A 24,053-nucleotide genomic window follows, 5' to 3' on the forward strand; every position below is an offset into this window, starting at 1 on the left:
AAAGCATCAATCCTTTGGTTCTCAGCCTTCTTTATGGTCCAACTCTTAAATCCATACATGACTACTGGAAAAACCACAACTTTGACTATATGGCAAATATAGATTCTTCAGTAAATTATAAGTAAACTGCTCCACAGATGAACAGAAACCAGAAATGTGAGCAAATTTTGACTCACATTTGAGTCAAATGTGACTTCAGTCACAAAGTCCAGTTTGACTTCCTATTGTTTGGGTTACTTTTGGCTTTAATCGCTAGTAATGGGGCTACTGTTCCTTCATTAGAAACTGAGATACTTTTCATGGTTTTCTTGTCATTCTTTAGACCTTCTAAAATGTTACCCTATTTCTTGTTAACAGACTGAGTTGTTTTTTTTTTCCAATGAGTCAACTCTTCGCATGAGGTGGCCAAAGTAATGGAGTTTCAGCTTTAGCATCATTCCTTCCAAAGAAATCCCAGGGCTGATCTCCTTCAGAATGGACTTTTGGATTGGGGGCAGGAGGAGAAGGGGACGACAGAGGATGAGATGGCTGGATGGCATCACTGACTTGATGGACGTGAGTCTGAGTGAACTCTGGGAGTTGGTGATGGACAGGGAGGCCTGGCGTGCTGCGATTCATGGGGTCACAAAGAGTCGGACACGACTGAGCAACTGAACTGAACTGAACTGAGTTGTTTACCTTTTCATGTTAATCTTTGTATTTTTAAAATAATTGTAAAATTTAAATGTTTCTTCAAGCACATGGCTCAATAATACTGATATGTACCTTGCTCTGTGTGAGCCCTATTACAGTTCTTTTTGTACAAGTAGAAGACTTATTCCTGTTGGCTTGCAACTTTCTCGTATCCTGAGGTGCCCAAACAGAAATTTACTTCTCTATTTTTAGGCACAGCAGTTCACTCACAATTTATTCTTTGTTTTGAAAACTTGCTTGCACATACCCACCATGTTAAATCTCAGTCATTGTGTGAAATAGATATTGTAAAGCTGTTTTATAGACCTAGAAAACAAAGTTCAGGACAGCTACATTGTTTGGGATTACAGAAAGTAATAAAAATCTGGAAATTGAGCCCATATTTTCCAACTGCAAGTCTTGTCCTAGTCCTCTTAATAATATCATAATTGTTGTGTGTGTGTGCTCAATCACTAAGTCATGTCCAACTCTTTGGACCCCCATGGACTCCAACTCACCAGACTCCTCTGTCCATGGAATTTTCCAGGCGAGAATACTGGAATGGGTTGCCATTTCCAACTCCAGGGGATCTTCCTGACCCAGGGATGGAACCCCTGTCTCTTATGTCTCCTGCATTGGCAAGCGGATTCTTCATCACTGCACCACCTGGGGAGCCCCAATATCATGATTACTGTACATCATTTACTCCTTACGACAACCTGACCTTATATTCTATTTCAAACGCTCCTTTTCATAGAAATAGTATTCCAGCCTTATTTCCTTTTTGGAGAAGGAAATAGCAACCCACTCCAGTATTCTTGCCTGGAGAATTCCATGGATGAGGAGTCTGGTGGGCTATAGTCCATGGGGTCACAGACAGTCGGGTACGACTAAGTGACTTAACACTTATTTCCTTTTAATTTGGCCACATAGCTATACATTTTTTATATTTTCTTATGTAATTTTAAATTGTTTTATTATTTGAAGATATCAGTTCCTTTTCAACTTAAGAAAATAATTAAAAACTTATAAACAAGTTCTACGAAATGGAATAAAGAATTTCCATATACCCTTCAGCCAGATTTATTTATTGGTAACATTTTGCTGTTTTCAGTTTATTATTTTCTCTCTCCTTCTTTCTCCATGTATATGTAAGTATGCACACATACCCACAAGTCTTTTTTTCTGAACCATTTCAGAGTAAGTTGCAGACATTATGCTCTTTTACCCCTAAAATACTTCAATATTGCCTAGGAAGTTCTTTTCCTTTTAAAAATTGGTTGTTAGGGACTTCCCTGGTAGACAGTGGATAGGAATCTGCCTGTCAATCCAGGGCTGCTACTGCTGCTAAGTCACTTCAGTCGTGTCCCCCCTCTGTGTGACCCCATAGACGGCAGCCCACCAGGCTCCCCCCGTCCCTGGGATTCTCCAGGCAAGAACACTGGAGTGGGTTGCCATTTCCTTCTCCAGGGCACATGGGTTCAATCCCTAGTCCGGGAAGATTCCACATGCCGCAGAGCAACTAAGCCTGTGTGCTTCAACTACTGAGCCCACATGCTGTAGCTACTGAAGCCCGTGTGCCTAAAGCCTGTGCTCTACAATAAGAGGAGCCACTGCAGTGAGAAGTTCCAGTGCTGCAACTAGAGCGTAGACCCTGCTCGCCACAACTAGAGAAAAGCCCGTGCACAGCAACGAAGACCCAGTGCAAACAAAAATAATAAAAATACATAAACTGCTAAAAAAAGAAAAAAAAGAAGAAGGTTGTTAGATAAATCCAAGAGTTCCTGGTGGTCTGGTGGTTAAGACTGCGTGGGCCAGCACAGGTTCCATCCTGGTCCAGGAACTGAGATTCCACATGCCATACGGTGCCTCCCCCACTCCCCCAAAAGTTAGGGCTTTGTGGGTAGAATTCTTTATTTACTTTCTCATGTATGTTTCACAGATGGATTATATTGTTTGGTGCGAGACCTGCAATTTAATTGAAATATTTTGTCTTCAGTGTTTCTTTGGACCGTTTGTTACTGCCCCTCTTGGCTTTGTTCTTTTTGGCTCTCACCTCTGGTTTCTGACACACCTAATTCAAGCGTGAGAGCTTTTTGCCTTGCCCTACACAGGCCATCCAGAGCCTGAGACTCTTTTTCTGCTACTGCCTTTTTTCCCTTTGCTCCCTGAACTCACGGATGTGTATCATAGGGCAGGCTGAGTTTCAGTGAGCTCCTCACGTGGATCCTGCTGCCAAGTTTTTGGCTTTGAGCAGAGTGGAGGCTTGGTCCTTGTCATTCCTTTGCAGCAGTTAAGCTGAAGGAATGCTGCATGGCTTGTTGGAAATTGCTTAGTGGCCTCCGGTGGGGTGTGTATGAGGGTGTGTGTAGAGAGTTGAGGGTCTTGTAGTCTGTGTGGGAGACGTGGGATCTTTCCTGGTGCTGTGTGCTAATCATCAGGCAGTATTTATTGAGCGCTTCCTTATGACTAGCACTGTGTTAGGAGCTTTTGGAATAATATAATAAAATGCATAAGTAAGTCACAGTAAGTAGTCAAACAAAACTATGTCTCCCACTTACCAACTTTGATTTGAGCAAGTTAATGTCTTTAAGCTTCCCTTTACGCTTCTGTAAAATGGAACTATTAATACCTACTGATTGGGCTGTTATGAAGATTGAGTAAAGAATGTAGGTATTGTTTAGCACATGTATGACACTAGCTAGTATTCCATTTCATACAGTCATGGTCAGAATATATGACTGACACCATATAAAACAAATAAAGAGCAATAAAAACAAATAGAGAATAATATGACACTATAATGTATAATCAAAATACTTTAATTGTGACCTGTAGATTATAAATAGTCTGGGAATTTAGAGAAGGGAAAGAACATTCTTATGCAACCATTTAATGTTCCTGTGCCTCAGCTTTTCCACTGAACACACTATAGATAGTGCTAGGTGATCTGAGAAGGATGAAACTGTTACAGCATTTTTGGTTTTTTAGGTCATCCATATGATGGTGAGAAGGAAAGCAGAAGCTTGGGCAACTGTTAGAAGCCAAATTTAATATTTAACATTCTACATTTTTTCTTTATGTGGACCTGGCGGCCTTATAGGAGAACTTAAAGGTGAATATTAGAAGCATTTTCTTCCAAGGAAATTTTTGCCTCTTGCTTCTTTGGCATTTTAATTAGTTGAAGATTATTGTTGGTCAATGGATGGCCTCTGATGGTGACTGCCTTGGATATAATCTGAGGATTAAGTGATTTGTAACCCAAATTATCTCTCTGATCCTCTGGCAAAAAAAATGTAACATACAAACAAACAGGGCAGAAGAAGATTTTGTTTTTTTGGACTGAATATTAAGGACATATGGTTTACTCACCATGAGGGTTTCTCTGGGATGGGACATCTTTACTCAGTAAAGTGATAACATGCCCCTCCCACCTTTAAATAGGCTTTTATAGCCATGGGCATGTAAAACACCTTTAAAATTTTCTGTACTCAAAACATCCAAAAGAAACTGTTTCAATTTCCCAGTTTGGTATGTGTTTACTTGGTAATTTTTTTCTTAGCCTGGTTGTGGAAAGTTCGCATTGGAGTTTTATATTTGTCCAGATCAACTTTCTTCTAGAAAATTTGAGAGAAGTCTCCTATGAAAGTAAGGCTGCTCACACCTTTTCCCCCTGCCTGTTGAGTGGTTCTCCTTTTTGTTGTTGTTGGGCTTATTTTTTTGGTTGGGGGAGGGCTATGTATTGTTTGCCAAGGTTTCAAGTTTATAGTGCGAGGTGAGGCAACGTTGATCTTGGCAGAACAGCACAAAGCTAGTAGAGTCATTAAGTGACGCAAGCTTTTGATTTTTTTTTCTTTCTGTTAAAGCTCTCTGGCACAGCTGGCTAGTCTGGTCACAGAGGAAAAGAGAAGAGATTTTCTGAAGTTGTGGATGGAATAATAGAAGATGTTTGGGACATATTAAAGAACAGCAGCAGAGCAACAACAGCAGAAACTCCATGTATTTCAAACAAACTTCTTAGCTTTCTGAAATCTATGTCAATTGCTTAGAACCTGGGTTTTTACTTCAGAGGATGATGGGACAATGGGACAGGGCAGTAGAAGGCAAGGAGAGTTGTGCTGGATTCTTGGTTGTCTGTCTGCCTCTCCTTCCAGTTGGGAAAATCTTCAATCCACAGGAAGCATTATAAACAAGCCTAAAGAACACACTCTACCCTGATCCTGGATTCTGTTGGAGTTGAGGATTACAGCCACTTCACCAGAATTTTATGGAGTCGGTTCAAGAAAAATAGAAGGAAGCGATACTTAAGGACTTCTCGGTTTGAATTTGTCCTGTGCCATGTTAAATTTTAGGCATTGTTTGGAACAAGTTGAGGACAGCTCTGGCTTGTGGATCTAAGGATGCCTGAGTTTCTTGAGCTACCTATATGATGTTTGAAAGGTTGTAAATTCAAAGTCCTTCAACGTAAATTTGTTAAATTCTGGATTCTCTTTATATTAAGGACTTCAACAAAGACTAAGGACTCCCCCAAAGATACAGAATATTCTCTTGTTTTCAGGCTAAATGTGAACAGTAATGTCTTGGAAGAGAAATTATTTTTCAGGGGGCCGTGGTAGTGTCCAGGGGATGTTTGCTCCTCGAAGCTCAACCTCCATAGCTCCCAGCAAAGGCCTCAGCAATGAGCCAGGACAAAACAGCTGCTTCCTCAACAGTGCCTTGCAGGTAAGGATAATTTCTTTTTGGTGAACTTCAACTTTCAGTTGCTGATGCTGTATTTCTGATTACTTTTTAAAATCTAATACTTGATAGTCTCTGTTTGAGATCAGCAGCTTAAGATCATTTTTTAAGTTCATCTCTGTGATCATAGGCAAGTCACTTTATCTGTTTGAGTCTCAATTACCTGATTTGTAAAAGAGATTAATAATGGTAATAGAAATAATAACTAACTAAAGGGAGGTACATGGACTAGATCGTACTACTTGCTTAGTGACTTTTTTCCTGAACAGTCTCTACTGTTTTTTTTTTTTTTTTCCATTTGAGACTAAGGTGTCTCATCACCCTAGTTGCTTTCCTCCAGTCTAGAAAGCAAAATTCTTTCCATAAGTCAAAGATTTTCAGGTATGTTATTCTTGTCTCATAATATTCAGGCTCTCAGCATACTCACTGATTGGGGTCCAGTCTTTGTCCACTTCTTTGTCTCCTTCCTCTGAGCTCTCCTGTAATATCTGATTAGATATGCTTACACAGAGCTGGTAGAAAATAAATTCCCCTAAGTTGATTAGCTACTCTAAATTTTCCCTTTTGGTTTTGCTTGCCACATTGCTGCTGCTGCTGCTAAGTCGCTTCAGTTGTATCCGACTCTGTGCGACCCCACAGACGGCAGCCCACCAGGCTCCTCTGTCCGTGGGATTCTCCAGGCAAGAACACTGGAGTGGGTTGCCATTTCCTTCTCCATTGCATGAAAGTGAAAAGTCTAAGTGAAGTCGCTCAGTCGTGTCCGACTCTTAGTGACCCCATGGACTGCAGCCTACCAGGCTCCTCCGTCCATGGGATTTTCCAGGCTACGTTAGCCTTCTTAAAACCCTGGTGCTTACTGTCTGTCTGTCTGCCCTGGCCAATCAGGGCCGTAGTGTGATAGGTTCATCCCTCTTAGTCTAACTTTCAAGTGATAACTTTCCCCTTTCTCTCCTCTTCAGAGTAAAAGTAAATCTTAAGATAAATATGCTTGGGTAAAGTATTAATTAGCTTTACACCTCAGATATATGAGAAAATAAGTTGCTATGAGAGAAAAAAAGACATGACAATGTATTTGGTATAAAAAGCACTGGACTTAAGAATTAGGAGACCTAGGTCCGAGTTTTAGCCTTTCTTTAGACTAGCCTTGTGACTTTGTACAGGTAATAGTATTTCAGTTTTCTCACTTGTAGTTCAAGAATCTTGTCAAGCTTATTTACTTACTTATTTTGTATTATGAATTTTCATGCACACAACAACCAGGCTCAACAGTGATTAACATTTACCAGTCTTAGTTCATTCATTGCCACTACTCAATTATAGAACATATAATTTATCTACATATACATATTTCTATTTTTATACTTGAAGACATTGATAGTTTTGGAGTGCCTATTATAATCTTGTTACAAGTTAAAAATAATTGTTTCTATGAGCTAATATTCTAACTTTTATGGTATGAAAGCTATGTTCACCACAGGTGTATTGAACCCATTACATTTATTATAAAAAGGTGTTACTTATTTGGGAGTGTAGCATATTTCAACAAACTTTGGAAATATATACCTATAGATACCTAAGTATCAATGTGAAGATACCCCAGAAGTGTCTATTATCTGGTACGCCTAAAGTGTAGTGCCTTTTCAGATATGATGCTTTTAAAATGTTTTCCAGATAAGAGAAGCTTCCTAAGGCATTTATGCTATATATTGCACTGTTTCTTTCTTAACTAAAGTTCAAAGTTTATTCAGATTTCCTGAGTTTTTTACATAGCGCCTTTTTGTATTCCAGAATCCAATCCAAGATGCTGCATTTACTTGTCAGGCTCCTCTTGGCTGTGATAGTTTCTCAGTTTCCTTGTTTTGATAATCAGGACAGTTTTGAATAGTACTAGTCAAGTATTTAGTAGGATGTCCCATTATTGGAATTTGATGTGATTCTCATGATTAAACTGGGGTTATGGGTTTTTGAGAGAAATACCATAAAAGTAAAGTGCTATTCTCATCACTTTCTGTCAAAGTTACATTCTATGAACAGATTTATCACTGTTGATTTTACCGTTATTTTTTAAATTCTGTTGACTTAAGGAGGTCACACCTCTCTCAGAAAGGTCCAAAATGGAGAAATCTAACAAAGACAAAATTCCACACTGCAATTCAAGCTTCTAAATAAGTTTTTAAATATTTTTGCTTTTCTTGTGTGGGCCATTAAAATAAATCCTTATTCTGCAGTTTTTAACCCATAAAATACCTCTTTAGGATCACATTTGATGTATGTCATACCACATTTTCTCTGTGTGATCTACTTTATGTTTGAATTAGTGTTTTTTCTATAATATGGTCATCTGTGCCTCTGATTGGATACTTCACTTTATTTGGACTTTTTTTGATAGATTAGAATGAACTTTTCTCTTGAGAGTAATGATGTCTTCTGTGATCGTTACCTATATTTGCTTGACTTCTTGATTTAAATGGGGAATTTTTGTAGTGTAATGAAGTATCCTCCCTTTTCCTCAGGTTTTATGGCACTTGGACATCTTCCGACGTAGCTTTAGGCAGCTTACAACTCACAAATGCATGGGAGATTCCTGCATCTTTTGTGCTCTCAAGGTAAATACTTCAAACTTGTTTCTTCTCACTGTCATTAGGTTGCCAAATGATCGATATTGAGGTGGTTTGATTGTTCAGATTAATGCTAAAGAATTTGTTGCTACATTATCTGCCTCTGGTTTAGTGCAAAGGATAAGTATGATTAATTTTGCTTGCTTCAAAGAAATACTACTTGGTATTCTGTTTCTCTGAACCTTTTGCCCATACAACTCTATTTAATGTGATAGGGTACTATTTACATGTGCTCAGACTTTGAGTATTTATCTGAAAAACTAATACTAAATTTTCATTTTGAAAAAACAAACAACCAGCTGTTTTTCATGGAATTAACTATTGTCTATAAAAGCTAAATTTAGCAACAAACTGTTTCTATGAAGAAAAACCAGTACTAAAATTTTCCCATTTTCCCGTTCCCTAATATTTCCCATTATCACATGTAATAGATTCTTTATATTGGTTCTATTTTAGTCTGACTCCAATTTTTTCATTTCTGAATAAAGTGAAACTGAGGATTCATTTAGAGACAAATAAAATGGTGTAATGTGAGAGAGTTCTGACTCAGAGATTTTAGGTAAGTTGCTAAAGAGAAAGAACTAGGATGTATAAAAGGCCCATTCTCCATCAGTTTTCCAACATGTATGCTCTCTGTTTTCTTGGTCCAGATATACAATGCATTATTTGTGGTTGGATGATGAAGCTTCTAGGGTCATTTTTCAGTCTCATGAAGTCTGAATCCTTGGTTTGTCACAAGGATGCTTGGTTGTGATCATTATTAACTTAGTTGTTTTTATATCTGAGAACAGGAATTATAACCAAAAAACTCCAGGGTTATTTCCTAGTTAAATTTGCAACAGCTGAGTCAAAACAATTTTTTGGCCAACATCAGTTTGAAGTTTTAGTCCACGGTAGGCTGATATCTCTGAAAAGAGATAAGTGAGACTTCTGAACTTTTTGCCACTAGCGTCACAAATATCTTTTTTTTCTCTTTGTTTGCAACCATTATAGCTTAGCAAAATATAGAATATAAATTATTGAGGACTTCTTTGGCAGTCTAGTGGTTAAGATTACATGCTTCCACCACAGGGGACATGGGTTTGATCCCTGGTTGGGCAACTAAGATCCTCTGTGCCTCTTAGTGCAGCAAAAAAACAAAAAAATAAATTAGGAAAATAAATTATTGGTTAATTGAGTTTAAATATGAAATTTTAATGAAACCAGATTTTTTACAAGTTGTAACATTTCTGACTATATCCATTCAGACAGAAGTCCATTCAAAAAAGTATTTGGCTTGATTTTCTGAAAGGTACATTGACATTAAGTATCTAATTTTAGATAGACAAGAAACATAGTGGTCCTTTGGCCATCAAGTCCAAGGGAAGTCTGGTTCATGACATTAAAACCAAAAAAAACCAGGGCAAGTTACTTGCTAGGGGTATCTGAATCCTGGGGAATACCTGGTAGGAGAATCTCCTACAGATAGAATTTCTACTGATAGATTTCTACAGATAGAAAACTCATATCTATACCAGGAAGAGATGATGGCACTTACATGACCCTCTGACATGCCTTTGATTAGTTAGGACTGTGCCCTATTCTTCACTGACCCAGACTGGACTCTGGAGAATTGGTTGTCACGGTCTTGTTATGTTTCATTTTCCAGAGGGACAAATTGTTACTTTAATATAAATCAATACAATTATATAAGTCAGATAAAGAAAACCAACCACCAGACCTTATGGGACACCTGAGACATCTGGTTTTTCAAGCTAGAGGGCTAGGGGTGTATCTTGGGAGTTTTTCAGAGAAACAGTTGCTTATGAAAGGTAAGTAAATGGGCTTAGTGAATCAAAGATTATGATTTAGGACTTTCTAGCTCTGAGGATGTGTTGGAATTCTGGTGCTTTCCTCATCAATCACATCATTGCCTGGTCTATCCATTAGATTTCTTTTCCTTCACTGATGCTTTTGCTATGTAAAGTGAAAGTTGCTCAGTTGTGTCTGGCTCTTTGTGACCCCATGGACTATATTGCTAAGTCACTTCAGTCGTGTCCGACTCTGTGCGACCCCATAGACGACAGCCCACCAGGCTCCCCCATCCCTGGGATTCTCCAGGCAAGAACACTGGAGTGGGTTGCCATTTCCTTCTCCGATGCATGAAAGTGAAAAGTGAAAGTGAAGTTGCTCAGTCGTGTCCGACTCTTAGCGACCCCATGAACTGCAGCCTACCAGGCTCCTCCGTCCATGGGATTTTCCAGGCAAGAGTACTGGAGTGGGGTGCCATTACCTTCTCCATGGACTATATAGTCTATGGAATTCTCCAGGCCAGAATACTGGAGTGGGTAGCCTATCCCTTCTCCAGGGGATCTTCCCAACCCAGGAATCGAACTGGGGTCTCCTGCATTGAAGGCAGATTCTTTACCAACTGAGCTATCAAATTTGCTATATCGGAAGATTAAAAACTTGATTTTTTTTTTTTGTAAAATGCTTTTCAATCCCTCAGTGCTAAATAAATGTTACATAATTAAGCTCTAGTTTGCACATACTTTGTTTTAGATGGCATTATTTGCATTCATTTAATTATTGTGCACTTAATTTGAAAATTAGAGTGTTAGATTTTCCAATAAATGTGCTTAGATAATTGGTTATTTGTATAGACAAAAAGGAAATTAGATCCCTACTTCATATTATACCAAAAGTAAGAATTTCAGATGAATTAAGGACTAAAATGTGAGAAACAAAATTTTGTAAGTGATAGAAGAAACTATAAGGGAGTATCAAGGCCTAAGTGATAGAGAGGATTTAATAAGTAAGTCATGAAAAATACAAAGCTAAAAAGTTTGACATATTTTACTATAGAAAATTCAAGAACTTCTGTTCATCAGAGGATTCCATAAAGACAGTAAATATACAGGGCTACAAATTGTGAGAAAATGTTTGCATTATATATAATCAACAAGGATTGGTATCTAGCATAGCACTTAGAGAACTCCCATGAAGAGTAAGTAAAAAATAAAATGAGTCAACAGAAAAACTAACAAAAGACATAAATAGGGACTTCCCTGGTAGTCCAGCGTTTAAGACTCTGTGCCTGTACTCCTAATGCAGGGGTAACAAGTTCAGTTCCTGGTTGGGAAGCTAAGATCCCACATGCCCAAACATGGCCCCCCAAAAAAATTTTTTTTTAAAAAGACATAAATAGACATTTCTCAGAATGGGAAAGCCAGTTAACTTTAAAGGATATGAAAAAGGCTTACCCTCTTTAGTAATCTCAGGCAGTTCAGTTCAGTCACTTAGTCGTGTCCAACTCTTTGTGACCCCATGAATCGTAGCACGTCAGGCCTCCCTGTCCATTACCGACTCCTGGAGTCCACCCAAACCCATGTCCATAGAGTCGATGATGCCATGCAACTATCTCATCCTCTGTCATCCCCTTCTCTTCTTGCCCTCAATCTTTCCCAGCATCAGGGTCTTTTCCAGTGAGTCAGCTCTTCACATCAGGTGGCCAAAGTATTGGAGTTTCAGCCTCAACATCCATTTAGTAATCTAAGAAATGTTAATTAAACCATACCCTTCAGATTAGTAGAAATTTAAAAGTTGGATAAAATTGTTACCTAAAAGGTAGAATAATGAGAATTTATGTACATTATTGATTGGAATATAAATTGATACCACTATTTAGGAAACCAAGTTGTCATTGCATTTGTCAAACAAAATTGAAGTAACAGGTATCCTGCTACTCAGTAACTCTACTTCTAGATATTCCCTGTAGAAAACTCCCTGTACATACACACCAGAAGATATATTAGAGGATATTTAAGGTAGTATTTTCCTATGATGACAGAAAAATGGAAGCAACCCATTCCAACTATAGTGTAATGAATTAAAAATTATGGTTTATTCCCAGAGTAAAATACTATATAGTAGTGATAATGAATAGTTGGCAGCTACGTATATCAACTTAAATTAATCACAGAAACATTACAGACAGTCCTCGACTTATGATGGTTTGACTTATGATTGTTTTGACTTTATGATGATACGAAAGCGATATGCATTCAGTAGAAACCTTATTTTGCATTTTGATTTTTTTCTTGGGCTAGTGATGTGATATGATACTTTCTTGTGTTGCTGGGCAGCTATAATGAGCTGTCAGTCAACCACAGTCAGTCATTCCCTGTCAGCCACACAATCATAAGGTTAAACCAACCAATACAGTTATAACCATTCTGTACCCATACAACCATTCTATTTTTCACTTTCAGTATTCAGTAAATTAGATCAGATATTCACTTTACAACAAAGTAGGCTTTATATTAGATTGTTTTGCCCAACTGTAGGCTAATGTAAATGTTCTGAGCATGTTGAAGGTAGGCTATGCAACCCACTCCAGTATTCTTGCCTGGAAAATCCCATGGACAGAGGAGCCTGGTGGGCTACAGTCCATGGGGTCACGAAGAGTTGGACACAACTGAGCGACTTCAGTTTCTCTTTTCACTTTCATGCATTGGAGAAGGAAATGGCAACCCACTCCAGTGTTCTTGCCTGGAGAATCCCAGGGACGGCGGAGCCTGGTGGGCTGCCGTCTATGGGGTTGCACAGAGTCGGACACGGCTGAAGCGACTTAGCAGCAGCAGCAGCAGCAAGCTATGATATTTGGTAGATAAGTTACATGTATTTTCAGTAGGTTTATTGGGATGTAATCCCATTGGTTTCCTAAGATGATTGGTTTCCTATCATCTCTAAGAGCAGTAGAGATGTAATCCCATTGAATGAAAAAAGCAAGTCACTGAAGACTGCTAAACTATGATTCCATTTATATACAAAGCAAAAACAGGCAGAACTAAATAACATATTGTTCAGGGATACATACATATGATAAAACTGCAGAGAAAAAAGGAATGATTTTCACACAATTTGGGATAATGGTTACCTCTGGAACATGGAATGGAGAGGATATAATCAATTAGGGAGTCTCAAACTCAATTTTTCCATTTTTTTAAGTTGTGTGGTAAGCACATGGGGATTTATTATTCTTTGGTTGTATATACCCATCATGTTTGTTCTTTATTTGAATGATGATTTTTATTATAGAAAAATACAGCAATCTGGAAAGCCTAAAGTGTAGAGAGGGAAACAAAATAGTCTGTATTCCCTCACAGGCGTCTTTATTTCGCTTTATGCCTCCTTTCTGGTCTGTGATATTTCTAGTAATAAGTCTTTTTGCCCACCATTTTAGTAAAAAGAATACTCCCCCCGCCCCATCTCTAATATCTTCCTATTTGTTTGAACCTTAGACTGCCCTGGAGTGATATTTTGAAGTTACTCCCTTATAACCCTGGAGCGGCTTCCAATTGTCTGTTAAATCACTTTAAAAAGCAAGATTATAGACATGTAAAAAACTAATTTCGCACTTCCTTTCGCCTTCCTCTCCTTGCCAAGACTGTTTCAGCTACGACAGTAGACAGTGGCACATAGTGTGCCTGCTTCTTCGGTACGCGTTGCAGACGCCATTCACTCTGCTGCACCCCTTGTCACCCCAAACAATAGCATAATGATAAATAAAACAGTAACACATCCCTTTTGAATCAAACCACATCTACCTGTCAGGACTCTTTTAAGAATTTATCTTCTTTATGAAGTTTTAAAAATACTCTCTCTATGTAGCTCTGTGATTGACTTAAACAATGTTTGGCATGGCTGAGTGGGTTTTGGGGAAGGTGGCCCAGCTTTTCTTCTCTCTTGGTGCTATGCTCAGTGCCTGGACCTTAATATAAACACAGCTTTTCTGGGTTCATGTAGTCTTTTAGTTGCCCTGCCTTCCTCCAGGTGATCTTCCCAACCTGGGGATCAAACTCAGGTCTCCCTCATTGTGGGCAGATGCTTTACTATCTGAGCCACTAGGGAAGCCCGAGTCTTGTAGTAGTTCTTGGTGTTTTTGTTACGGAGTTTGGGTATTGCCTTTTTCTTTCTCTCTTATGTGCTCTCTCACTTTGTCCTGTTCACAGATTTTCATATTGTGACATTTAGCCTCATACTTTTTTTAGTAGGTCCACTAATCTAAGCCTTCCTGCCTCATTTAATAAGGGAAGAGTGAGATATGCAGGGGTGGGGGTGGGGACAGGGAGGGGAGTCCATGATGGTAAAGGTCAGCTGTTGAAAGAGTGAAAGGCTAGGGTTCTGTCAGCATAGCAGTTTTACCGTATCCTGTGGTTAGGTTACATGTTAACTTTGTGGTGACCAGCGTGGGCATAATTCTATATTTTTTTCTCTGTGAGTATAATTGTAAATATTTTTCTATTTAAAAATTAAGGGAATATTTGATGAGGCCAGTAAGAATTCCTTTTTGCTGATACTTCATGACCTGTTTGCATTCTTTAGTGCTAAGTTTTATACACAAAATTCTTATTTCTTAGATTTTTTTTTAAAACAAGAGACTCCAGAATCCCTGAATTTGAAATTGTCTGCAAAACTTTCCAATTCTATAAAGTCAGAATTCTTTATGTTAGAGCATAATTGCTTATCTCTAGAACCTACTATTAAGGACAAAAAGAAACACAAACATGTTCCTCGATGAGTCAGAAGTTAGCCAACTTTCTCTTAATCTGATGTTTGGATGAAGGATTTGCCCTTCCAAGTCTGGCTGAAAGATATGTATCCCTGCTTTTTCTCCAGTTGTTTACTTTACCTAGCACCTTAAATATACATTTACTATTGGCCTTATGAGGATACATTTGGATCATGTCTTTATTTTGTTTTTTCTTTTGGTCTGTGAATGTCTGTCAGTAATCCTGTGTCTTATAACCTTCCCTGGTACACTAGAATATGTTGTGTCCAGTACTTTTTGGTGGTTTATACACAAAACCACAGAAATGGACTAGTTTTGATAGTCTATTTCTTTTGGTCCTGTAGAATATACTGTTGGGTTTTTTTTGGTGTTACTTGACATTAAGTCCCTAAAGTAATTGCAGCCTCGAAATCTTGCATGCAAATTATTAATGAAGAATTTGTTAGTCTTTCTGCTTACTTTGAACCACGATGTCTTTCAACTCTGATTTAGCAAATAGAAGGGACTTGTGTGCTAATTACCCTGTCCCTTCTAAAACACCAAATTTATTCTCATCTAGTATTACTGACCTAAACCCTTGTCACGCCTATAGCCCAGAGCTCTTACTCATATCGAATCTGCTCGTACACCCTGGCCCCCAGGGTATGATTTTACTTTGGTGTTGGTTTATTTATTTATCTCTATCCAGAGGAGGAAATCCGTCCTCTGTACTTAGTATGCCACAAAGATTTTGTTCTCCTTCCAGGGATTGTACTAGAGGCTTTGCAGTGCCAGGATGTAGGACAGAGTGTTTTTTGTTATAGGCAAAGAAGAATGCTGCATTGATTGATTAAATCCAGTAAATCTTCTCAATTAGTGAATTTTTTTTTTTAAGACTTAATATAAGGCCTAAAAGCCTCAGAGTGGTGGTGATGATGGAGGTAGGGATGGAAGAAATAGGTTTTTGTATATTAAGGTGTCCTGGAATGTATAAGTCTGTATCTGTAGAGCAGTAAGACTATTGTGAAGGAGCAGTAAAGTCTATGCTCTGCTGATTGCTCACTTGTTAACTGGGAGGAAATTTGAGGGTTAAGGGAACAAATCTCAATATTTTTTTATTTTGTACCATGTAGCTGTTACTATGCAGGGGACTGAAACATACACATACGGAGTAAAGTGGTATAAGGAATTACAGTCTGGTCATTTTTGTTTGTTTGTTTTTTCTGTAGATTTTAGGAAGGTCTTCATTGTCTTGTAGTCATTGCCAGTATCAGAAAACAATAAACCCATTATCCTGGACTGACTATGTAAACCAGGAAATTAGATTTCTGGTATGTTACCCAGAAATTTTAGCTCGTAACAAACAGCCCTCACATAAGGAAGGTCCTTATGTCTAAGGCACGTGTCTAAGTTGAACTTCATTGTTTTGCCTATTTGTGGAATATGACTGTATTTTTGTGATCTTTCTGTTAACCTTTCTTAGTCTTTTTTTTTTTTTTTTTTTTTAACTTTTTGGCTACACTGCACACATGGCATGCTAGATCCCTGACCAGGGGTGGAACCTGTGCCCCCTGCAGTGGAAGCACAGATTCTTAACCGCTTGACCATTGGGGAAGTCCCTAACTTTTCTTAAAGTTGTATTAGTCTGTCCCTAAGTTTTCTGAGTTAATTTAACAATTGACATAACTTGGATAGTATAAAACTTAAGCTCTTATCCTTTGAAAAATTATATATGTGCGGCTGAGTCTCATTGCTGTCCACCTGAAACTATCACGGCCTTGTTAATTGGCTGTGCTGCTACTCCTAAGTCACTTCAGTTGTGTCCAACTCTTTGCGATCCTATGGACCGGAGCCCATGAGGCTCCTCTGTCCATGGGATTCTCCAGGCAAGAATACTGGAGTGGATTGCCATGCCCTCCTCTAGGGCATTCCTGACCCAGGAGTCGAACCTGCATCTCTTATGTCTCCTGCATTGGCAGGCAGGTTTTACCACTAGCATCACCTGTTAATTGGCTATACTCCAATATAAAGTTAAAAAAAAAAAAAAAGCAAAAATGAAATTCTAGAGTTCAGAATTTTACATGATATTTCAAATAGAGAATATGACTACAGGGAAAAATATAGTAGATCACCATGATTCTTTCCTTTCCAGAGTTTATGGCAGAACCTGAAACTTATACAATCTCACAATCCTTGTGCTTGTCCAGAAGGGTTCCATTTTTTATTTCCCCATGGAGTAAATGGTTAGGATATTGATTCTCAAAATTTGATTTGAATTCTGTTGGTAATCTATATGGTCCTACATTTTTGATCTTGGCAAAAACTAGCAGATTGACTTATATTTTAGTTTAGTTTAGCTCAATATTAGTTTATGGTCTCCCACTGAAAGCAGTACTATTCCCTGATGAATCTGGCCTATTTATGCCTCTGTGTCTACCTGTCCAGTGTCTTGAAGTCTTGGTATTTCTGTGTCTCTACCTTTGTGTGTATGTGGGTGTCTTTTTTGTATGAGTGGGAGGAATGAGGGTGAAAGGTAGTTTATGATGGTCTTTTACTTCACCACTGCAAGTCCAAGGTTTTAGATTATGAACTGAGTGCAAATAAAGCCCTAAACTCATGGGGAGAAAATGGTATTGATAACTGAATTTAATTTAAAGGAACTGAAATAGGATATGTGGTTAATTTTCTAATTAGGAAGTCCAGAGGCTATTTTAAGACATAAAGTTAAAGAATCCCAGGAGAGAAACTGGCCAGCTGTTCTCTGCCTCCCCCAGAGTTTGAGCAAGCGTTTCTGTTGAACTGACTGAATACCTTTTTCTAAGAGTGTGGTAGTAGTATTATGGTTATGTTTTAAACTAGAAGTGTTCTTATTTTTTTAGAGGCATCTCCTGAATATTTACAGATGGATAATGTCTGGTATTTGTTTCAAAATGATCTGGGAAAGGGGTGAGTGGGTGGGTGATATATATAGAATAAGCTTGGCCACAGGCCAATAGTTGTTGAGAATGGATAATGGGTACAAGGAAATTTATTGTGCCATTTTGTCTAACCTGGTATGTTTGAACTTCTTTGCAATAAATGTTAAAAATCCAGTGTTACTCTTTTGGGTGCCAGAATGGTAAACATTTAAACATTCTTTCTCCTCTTGAAAGAAAACGTTCAACTTTCTTTTGAACACACAAAACTAGGATGAAATTTCTCTCTTTCAGCAGTCAGTGACCCACTAGGAGTAGCTCCTTTATCTTCCTTTCAAAGGATTGTGTTTACAAACATGCTCAATTGGCCATGTCTAGGTTTATGATTTGTTTAGGTGTATGATTTCCAGGAGGTGTGGGGGAAAAAAAGATAGTTACAAGAGCCAAAATTATAGATTTGGGAAGCTCAAAGCAAGAAGAGAAATCCTGAGAATTGAGTTAGCAGCAGTGTGTAACATGCGTCATGCCTTTGTAGAAAATATTGCTGGACACCTCTCAGAGGTGAGTTGGACTGCCAACTAGGGCACTTTCCAAAAACCTTGGGTCCATAAAGCATCAAATTTAGTGACAGCCCTTTTCTTTGACCTGTATCTTCCCTACTCATGACTTCTTTTTGATACAGAGCTAGGAAGTTCTGAGAGAGAAATAATCAGCTATTCCTTGCTTAAAGACAAAGTCTGTGTTTTAAGGGAAAGAAAAAAAATCTCAAGCAACAGCTGCATTTGTACATGCCAAAGTACAAAGACTTTCTGTCTTTATGGTGCTTTTATCTTATTTACATGGTTTTTACTAATCCAAATAATTATATGCTCATGTGGGTAGAATTGTTTTGCTCCTTGATCCAAGAGAGATGGGTGGGGAAGCACCTGCTTTTAGTCATTAAAGTCTTGTTGCTTTTGCACCGCATCCAGGAAAATAGTTAATAAACAAAAAGTAATTTGCCTTTTCCTGAGAATGAAAAGGAACACCTCTTTGGTTTCACTCTGTGAAGAAGAGCAGAGAGAAACCTCCAAGTTGGGTTTTCTATTTATTGAAATGAAACTGACAGGGACCCCACAGAGGAAAATGATTCCTGGGTTTTGGTTCTTCCTGCCCTCTCTCCCTCTCTGCCATAGAACTCAGCAACTGGAAGAATACCAGTTTTTGTTCCTTATTGGTGCTACCACCTGTTCTTATTGCTGAACTAAATGTTCTTGGCTTTCTTTGGTGTGAATAGGATCTCCCTCTGGGAAAGGTGGGAGGAGGGCGAAAAAGGGAACAGGAGAAGGCTCGTTCCAGCCTTGTGCTCCTGTGAGAGGGACACACAGGGGTTAGTGTGCTGCCCTAACAGAGGGGCTTTGTGCTCTAGCTTCTTCCAGAGCTGTGGCTCCACAGATGCACGCTGGGCAGGCTGAGGCTGCCTCATCCCTTATGCACATGCTTTTCCTAACAAGACCGATAATAGTTAAAATAAGAAAAGAAAGAATATGCAAGCAGAGGCTATTCTGAAAAGATATTCAGTGTGTATGGAGAAAGCTGTCTGTAACTAAGAGGTTAAAAAAGAGTAGCATGGAGATGATGCCACTGAGCGCAAGAGCCAGATCTGTTGTTGCATATGCACCGTGGATGCAGGCAGAGCTCTGACTTTAAGTCTTTCTTTCCCTTGTTATCTAGGTCATGGGAAATCAGCCTCTTAAATACAAGCGGCAGAATAGAGAAGAGTTTCAACCTTCGTACCCAGATCTCAGAGACTGAGGAGGTAGCTCAAGGCAGAAGTGTATCTGACTCAAGGCCTTTCTTCATAGGTCAGTGCAGGCAGTAACCTAAAATAACTCCCAAATAGAATGGTGATGATAATAACAGCAGTTAGATAGCACTTTCATACTGTCAGACTAAGATATAAGTATCTGTCTAAGATATAAGTATAAAGATAGATAATTTAGGTAATCCTTAAATAATCCTAGGAGGTAAATACTATTATTAATTCTCTTTTAGAAGAGAAAACTAAAGCCTAGAGGAGTTAAGTAACTTGTTCAAGGTCATATAGATGATAAATAATAGGGCTGAGATTTTGAACACAAATAGTATGGTTCCACAGTCCATACTATTATGCTATTATGCTATGCCATCTCTCCATGGAGCTCTGTCCTTTCTCAAATAGGGTCATCGGAGCCATAAAGTATTTTGAGTGGCCATTTTCTTAATTCTCTCTAGGATGGTAACATAACTAGTACTGTGTGTAGGAGAGAAGTTAATTCATTAGGAGCTGTTGATGCCTTCGAGTATTAAGACTTAATTCTTGAGGAAACCCAGTTGAGAAACACTAAAGGGGCTGTAGTTTGCATTCGTTGTGTTTGTACAGAACTGTCCTGAAACTAATTTTGTTTTGGTTTGTTTTGGAACTGATTGTGGGCTCTGAACAAAGGACCAAACCGTATCCATCCCTTGCCCAAGAGCATTGATGCCTTACCATTAATGATTGAGAAGAATGACAGGTGGGAATATGATCGGTTACCAAGTTTGGCCATGCTAAATGACTCTCTTTCATTATATCATCAAGTGTTCAGATCACCATATGTAGAAGCAGTCACTACTTCTTTTCCTACTTTCCTTTTCCTTTTTTCTTCACATTTTCCCAAGTTTCAAAATACCATTGGTCACTTGGTCGGTATCCAGTTGCCCTCTGGGAGTGTTTAAATGTGTTGGCCGGTATCCACTTGCCGCTGGGAGTGTTAACTGTGGACCTAGACCTTTCCTTTTGGTCTAGTTTAAGGGGTCACTGATAGATGTTCTTTCACTTCCAGCAACAAATTATGGAAGATCTTTCTCTGCCTTTACCTGATCTTATAATAGACTTTTTAAAACTTTCTAGGTCAGTCCAAAATAACTTAAAAGTAATTATAAGAGACCTCTGCCCCTAACTCCATGCTTGTTAAATAATACTAAATATAGTTTGTTGGTACTGCCTCCTTCATACCATAGACTTGTTTATAGGCAAATAATAGCCAGGTACAAGGTAAATTGTTCCCAAGTTATTATAGGGATAGATGTTCAATGTGTATGAGGTGGAATGATGATATTAAGAAAATAGTGTGAAGAAAACAGTTCCTACTTGAAATTAGAAGAATGAGGTTTAGTCCCATTTTGCTTGAACTGGTTATATTACTTTAAAAATTTTCACTCAGAAAGTTGATTCTTCATCTGCTTAAAAAGAGTAGGGACTTAATATTTTCCCTTAATAAGATCTACTCATATAAAATCATTCATTCATTTAAAACTAGATTTTTAAAAATTAAAAAAAAAAACGTTTAAAATTTATTTATATACTGTCTTAGCCGCACTGGGTCCTCATTGTTGTGTGGTTCTCTGTCCCATGACAGCGAGAGGGGTTGCTCTCCAGTTGCAGTGTGAGGGCTTCTCAGCACGGTGGCCTCTCTTGTTGCGGAGCGCAGGCTCTGGGGAGTGTGGGCTTCAGTAGTTGTGGCGCTCAGGCTCGGCAGTTGTGGTTTCCTGGCTAGAGAGCCAGCCTCAGTAGCTGTGGTGCACAAGCTTAGTTTCTATGCAACATGTGGGACCTTCCCAGGTCAGGGATCAAACCTTTGTCTCCTGTATTGGCAGGTGGATTCTTTACCACTGAGCCACCAGGGAAGCCCGAAAATTAATAGTTGATAGCCTTTTACATGCCAGTACTATTCTTGGTGCTGGAGTATAGCAAGGAATTAAAGGATAGAAATTTCTGACTTCATATTCTAGGGAGTGCATTTAGACAATAAATAAATAAAATACATGGAATGACTGTTGGTAACAAGTGCCATAGGGAAAGTTAAAACAGATAAACGTGGGAGGTTTAGAAAAACTGGGGGAAGCTTGCTGTTTTAAATAGAGTGATCAAGGAATACTATATTGAGAAAGTAATGTTTGGATAAAAATCTGAAGGGAATGAGTGACTGAGGTACTGCAAGTAAAGTGTTGAGTAAAATGAGGACCAAGAATAGCCATTTTAGGTTGGTGGGACCTCTTACTGTTAGCTCACATAGGTAGGTTGATAAAAGTGGTCTCATTTCTGGTCTCATTCGTAAGTCTGAAAAATAACCCTGGATTTTTTTTTAATATGAATAATTACTAACAAGGATTTCAGGAGAGAGACCTTCTTTTTCATGTTGATATGTCACTCACTGTTGGGGGAGTAGTTTATCTGGGTGGCTTAGTGTGGATCTGGGCCATGTAATGTCAGTGAACACATTCTAATCTCCGGGCGGAGGGTCTAATACCACTGGGGAAGACACCTCAAGCCAGGTGCCACTGTTGCCACTCTTTGTTTCCATTCTCTGCATATCACATTAATCATTGTTTCAAATACAGGTAAAGATGGAGAAGGCAGATACATTTAGTTACACCAGAATAAAAAACTGCTTTGCTTGAAAGATACCAGAAGACTAGAAGAAGGTATTTGCTATAAGTAGTACTCACAGAAGACCCAGAAAAACTAAGGCAGTTAGAAAGACTAAAATTAACCAGTTTGACTATATTAATTGCTGACAAGGATACGGGGCAATTTATTTATATTCAGGCACTGGTAGAAGTTTAAGTTGCCATAATCTCTTTATAATAGCAAAAAAGTGGAGACTGCCAAAATTTCTGTCAATTAAAAAATGATAAATAGATGTGCTAGAGTAACCTGATGTAATGCCATACAGCAAGGAGAAGGGGTGAAATGTGTGGATAACCTCAAAAATAATGCTGAATTTTTTTAAAAAGAGTAAAATTCAGTGTGATACTTCTTACATAAACAAAGAAGCTGTACACACAAGCATACTATATGTTATTGAGAGACAAATATACACACACACTTACAAATATATATAAAGTATTAAAAACAAAAGATTGTGCTGTGAACTCATGGTAGTGAGTGACTGGGCTTAAAGGGGACTTTAGCTTTATCTGCAGATTAGAAGTAAACATGATAGAATGTTTATTTCTGAGTGTTAGACATGTACGTATTTGTTATATTATTCCTTTTACTTTTGGGTAATTTTATAGCAGCTAAACAGTTTCAAAGAAGAGGGCCAGATTTCATAGGATGAGTCACCAGAGAATAATTAGCCAGTTTATTGACCTATAATTTATCTTTATTTACTATAGACCATTTATCTCTTTATATATCAGAGGAAATGAGGTAACTGCATTTCTTTAACGCATGACAACAGTCTCTCCTAATGTGTCCTTAATGGTATATCACACTCAGATGGAAGAGCAAGGATCCTTATGAGCGCATGTCATGCCCATTCCTATGAATCTTGTTTTTTACTTTTTTTATTACTTACTGCAGGCATATCAACTCCTGGAAGGTACATTTGGTTCCATAGCTAGAAGCATGGAGATGCTAGCACGGCCGACTGGGATGCATAGAAGCTGAGTAACAGCACTGTGCTTTTCCCCTTGTCTAACCTCTTCTCCACAGGGAATCTTTAACCAGTTTCAGTGCAGTAGTGAAAAAGTGCTTCCATCTGACGCTCTCCGCAGTGCTCTGGCAAAGACTTTTCAGGATGAGCAGCGTTTCCAGCTGGGAATTATGGATGATGCCGCGGAGTGCTTTGTAAGTGCTGGCCCCTGGCCCTCTTTGATACGGGGTGAGTCTGTGGATGGTCTCTGTCAGGGACTTGCTACTTTACTGTGGTATTTACTGTATTCCTCATCTCTACAGCTAGCACTAGAATTTCCCTGGTTTCTCAGAGCTCTAAGTTGTCTCTGCTGAGTATGAATTCATTCTCAGTGTGAATTGTGGGTTTATTCTTTTTCCTTCAGGCTTAGGGTCGTTTTGTGCTTGCCATTGCGCAGAACAGTAGCTTTCACCTTCAGAGGAGACAAGGCTCGTTATATAAATATAAATTGCTGGGTCCTACTCTCTTGAGTTTCTGATTTGGTAGGTTTGGAGTAGGGCCCAAGAATATCTGAAACAAGTTCCTAGGTGAGCTAATCCTGATACTCCTGGTCTGGGGAACCACACTTTGAGAGCTCCTGCATTACCCAGGATAATTAAATAGACAGTAGCTGAGTCCTTAGCACAAACATGATGTGCTACTTTGGGTGATTTTTAGTAGACAACCCTCACTTTTTTCAACTCCAGGTGCCACCCGTCAGTCTTCAGAACGCCCTCTTTGTGCAACTATTAAACAATCTGAGAAATGTACATCCTATTACAGGTTAAAATGTACCCCTGAGAAACTGGATCCCTGATTTATTGCTGGTAGGAATCTATAATGATCTAGCCACTCTTGAGAACACTTTGGCAGTTTCTTTTTTCCCTGTGCACTGCACAGCATGTGAGATCTTAGTTCCCTGACCAGGGGTTAAATCCATGCCCCCTGCATTGGGAGTGCAGAGTCATAACCACTGGACCACCAGGCAAGTCCCCTGGCAGTTTCTTAAAACACTAAACTTGAAAACTACCATAAGATTCAGAAGTTAGATTCCTAGGCATGAATCCCAGAGAGATGAAAACATATGTTCATATGAAAACCTATCCATGAATATTCATAG

At 38.7% G+C, this 24,053-nt stretch overlaps 2 protein-coding genes across 9 annotated transcripts in view; both read left to right on the forward strand.

The window, feature by feature from the left end:
* LOC147342906 (uncharacterized) overlaps window positions 1-4,960 on the forward strand; it is a 76,704-nt gene extending 71,744 nt beyond the window's left edge. The window contains exons 4-5 of the mRNA XM_086381215.1: window positions 3,664-3,787; window positions 4,539-4,960. Of these exons, the coding sequence (XP_086237341.1) occupies window positions 3,664-3,726 (63 nt within the window). The 3' untranslated portion in view covers window positions 3,727-3,787; window positions 4,539-4,960. The remainder of the gene's footprint in view (window positions 1-3,663; window positions 3,788-4,538) is intronic.
* USP54 (ubiquitin specific peptidase 54) overlaps window positions 4,562-24,053 on the forward strand; it is a 63,190-nt gene continuing 43,698 nt past the window's right edge. For 6 of the 8 annotated variants that reach the window (XR_015156813.1, XM_086382021.1, XM_086382022.1 and 3 more), the window contains exons 1-3: window positions 4,562-5,394; window positions 7,923-8,015; window positions 22,975-23,109. Coding sequence is in view for 7 of the 8 variants with exons in the window: in XM_086382021.1 (XP_086238147.1) it covers window positions 5,248-5,394; window positions 7,923-8,015; window positions 22,975-23,109 (375 nt within the window). In the remaining variant the exon portion in view is untranslated. Of the gene's footprint in view, window positions 5,395-7,922; window positions 8,016-19,187; window positions 19,319-22,974; window positions 23,110-24,053 lie in introns of those variants that run through there. The other 2 variants (XM_086382025.1, XM_086382026.1) reach the window with 1 other exon arrangement.

This window comes from Bos grunniens, chromosome 28 (genome assembly GCF_055505025.1).
Source record: "Bos grunniens cultivar Pamir isolate PY7600 chromosome 28, Bosgru_T2T1.0, whole genome shotgun sequence".
Taxonomy (NCBI): domain Eukaryota; kingdom Metazoa; phylum Chordata; class Mammalia; order Artiodactyla; family Bovidae; genus Bos; species Bos grunniens.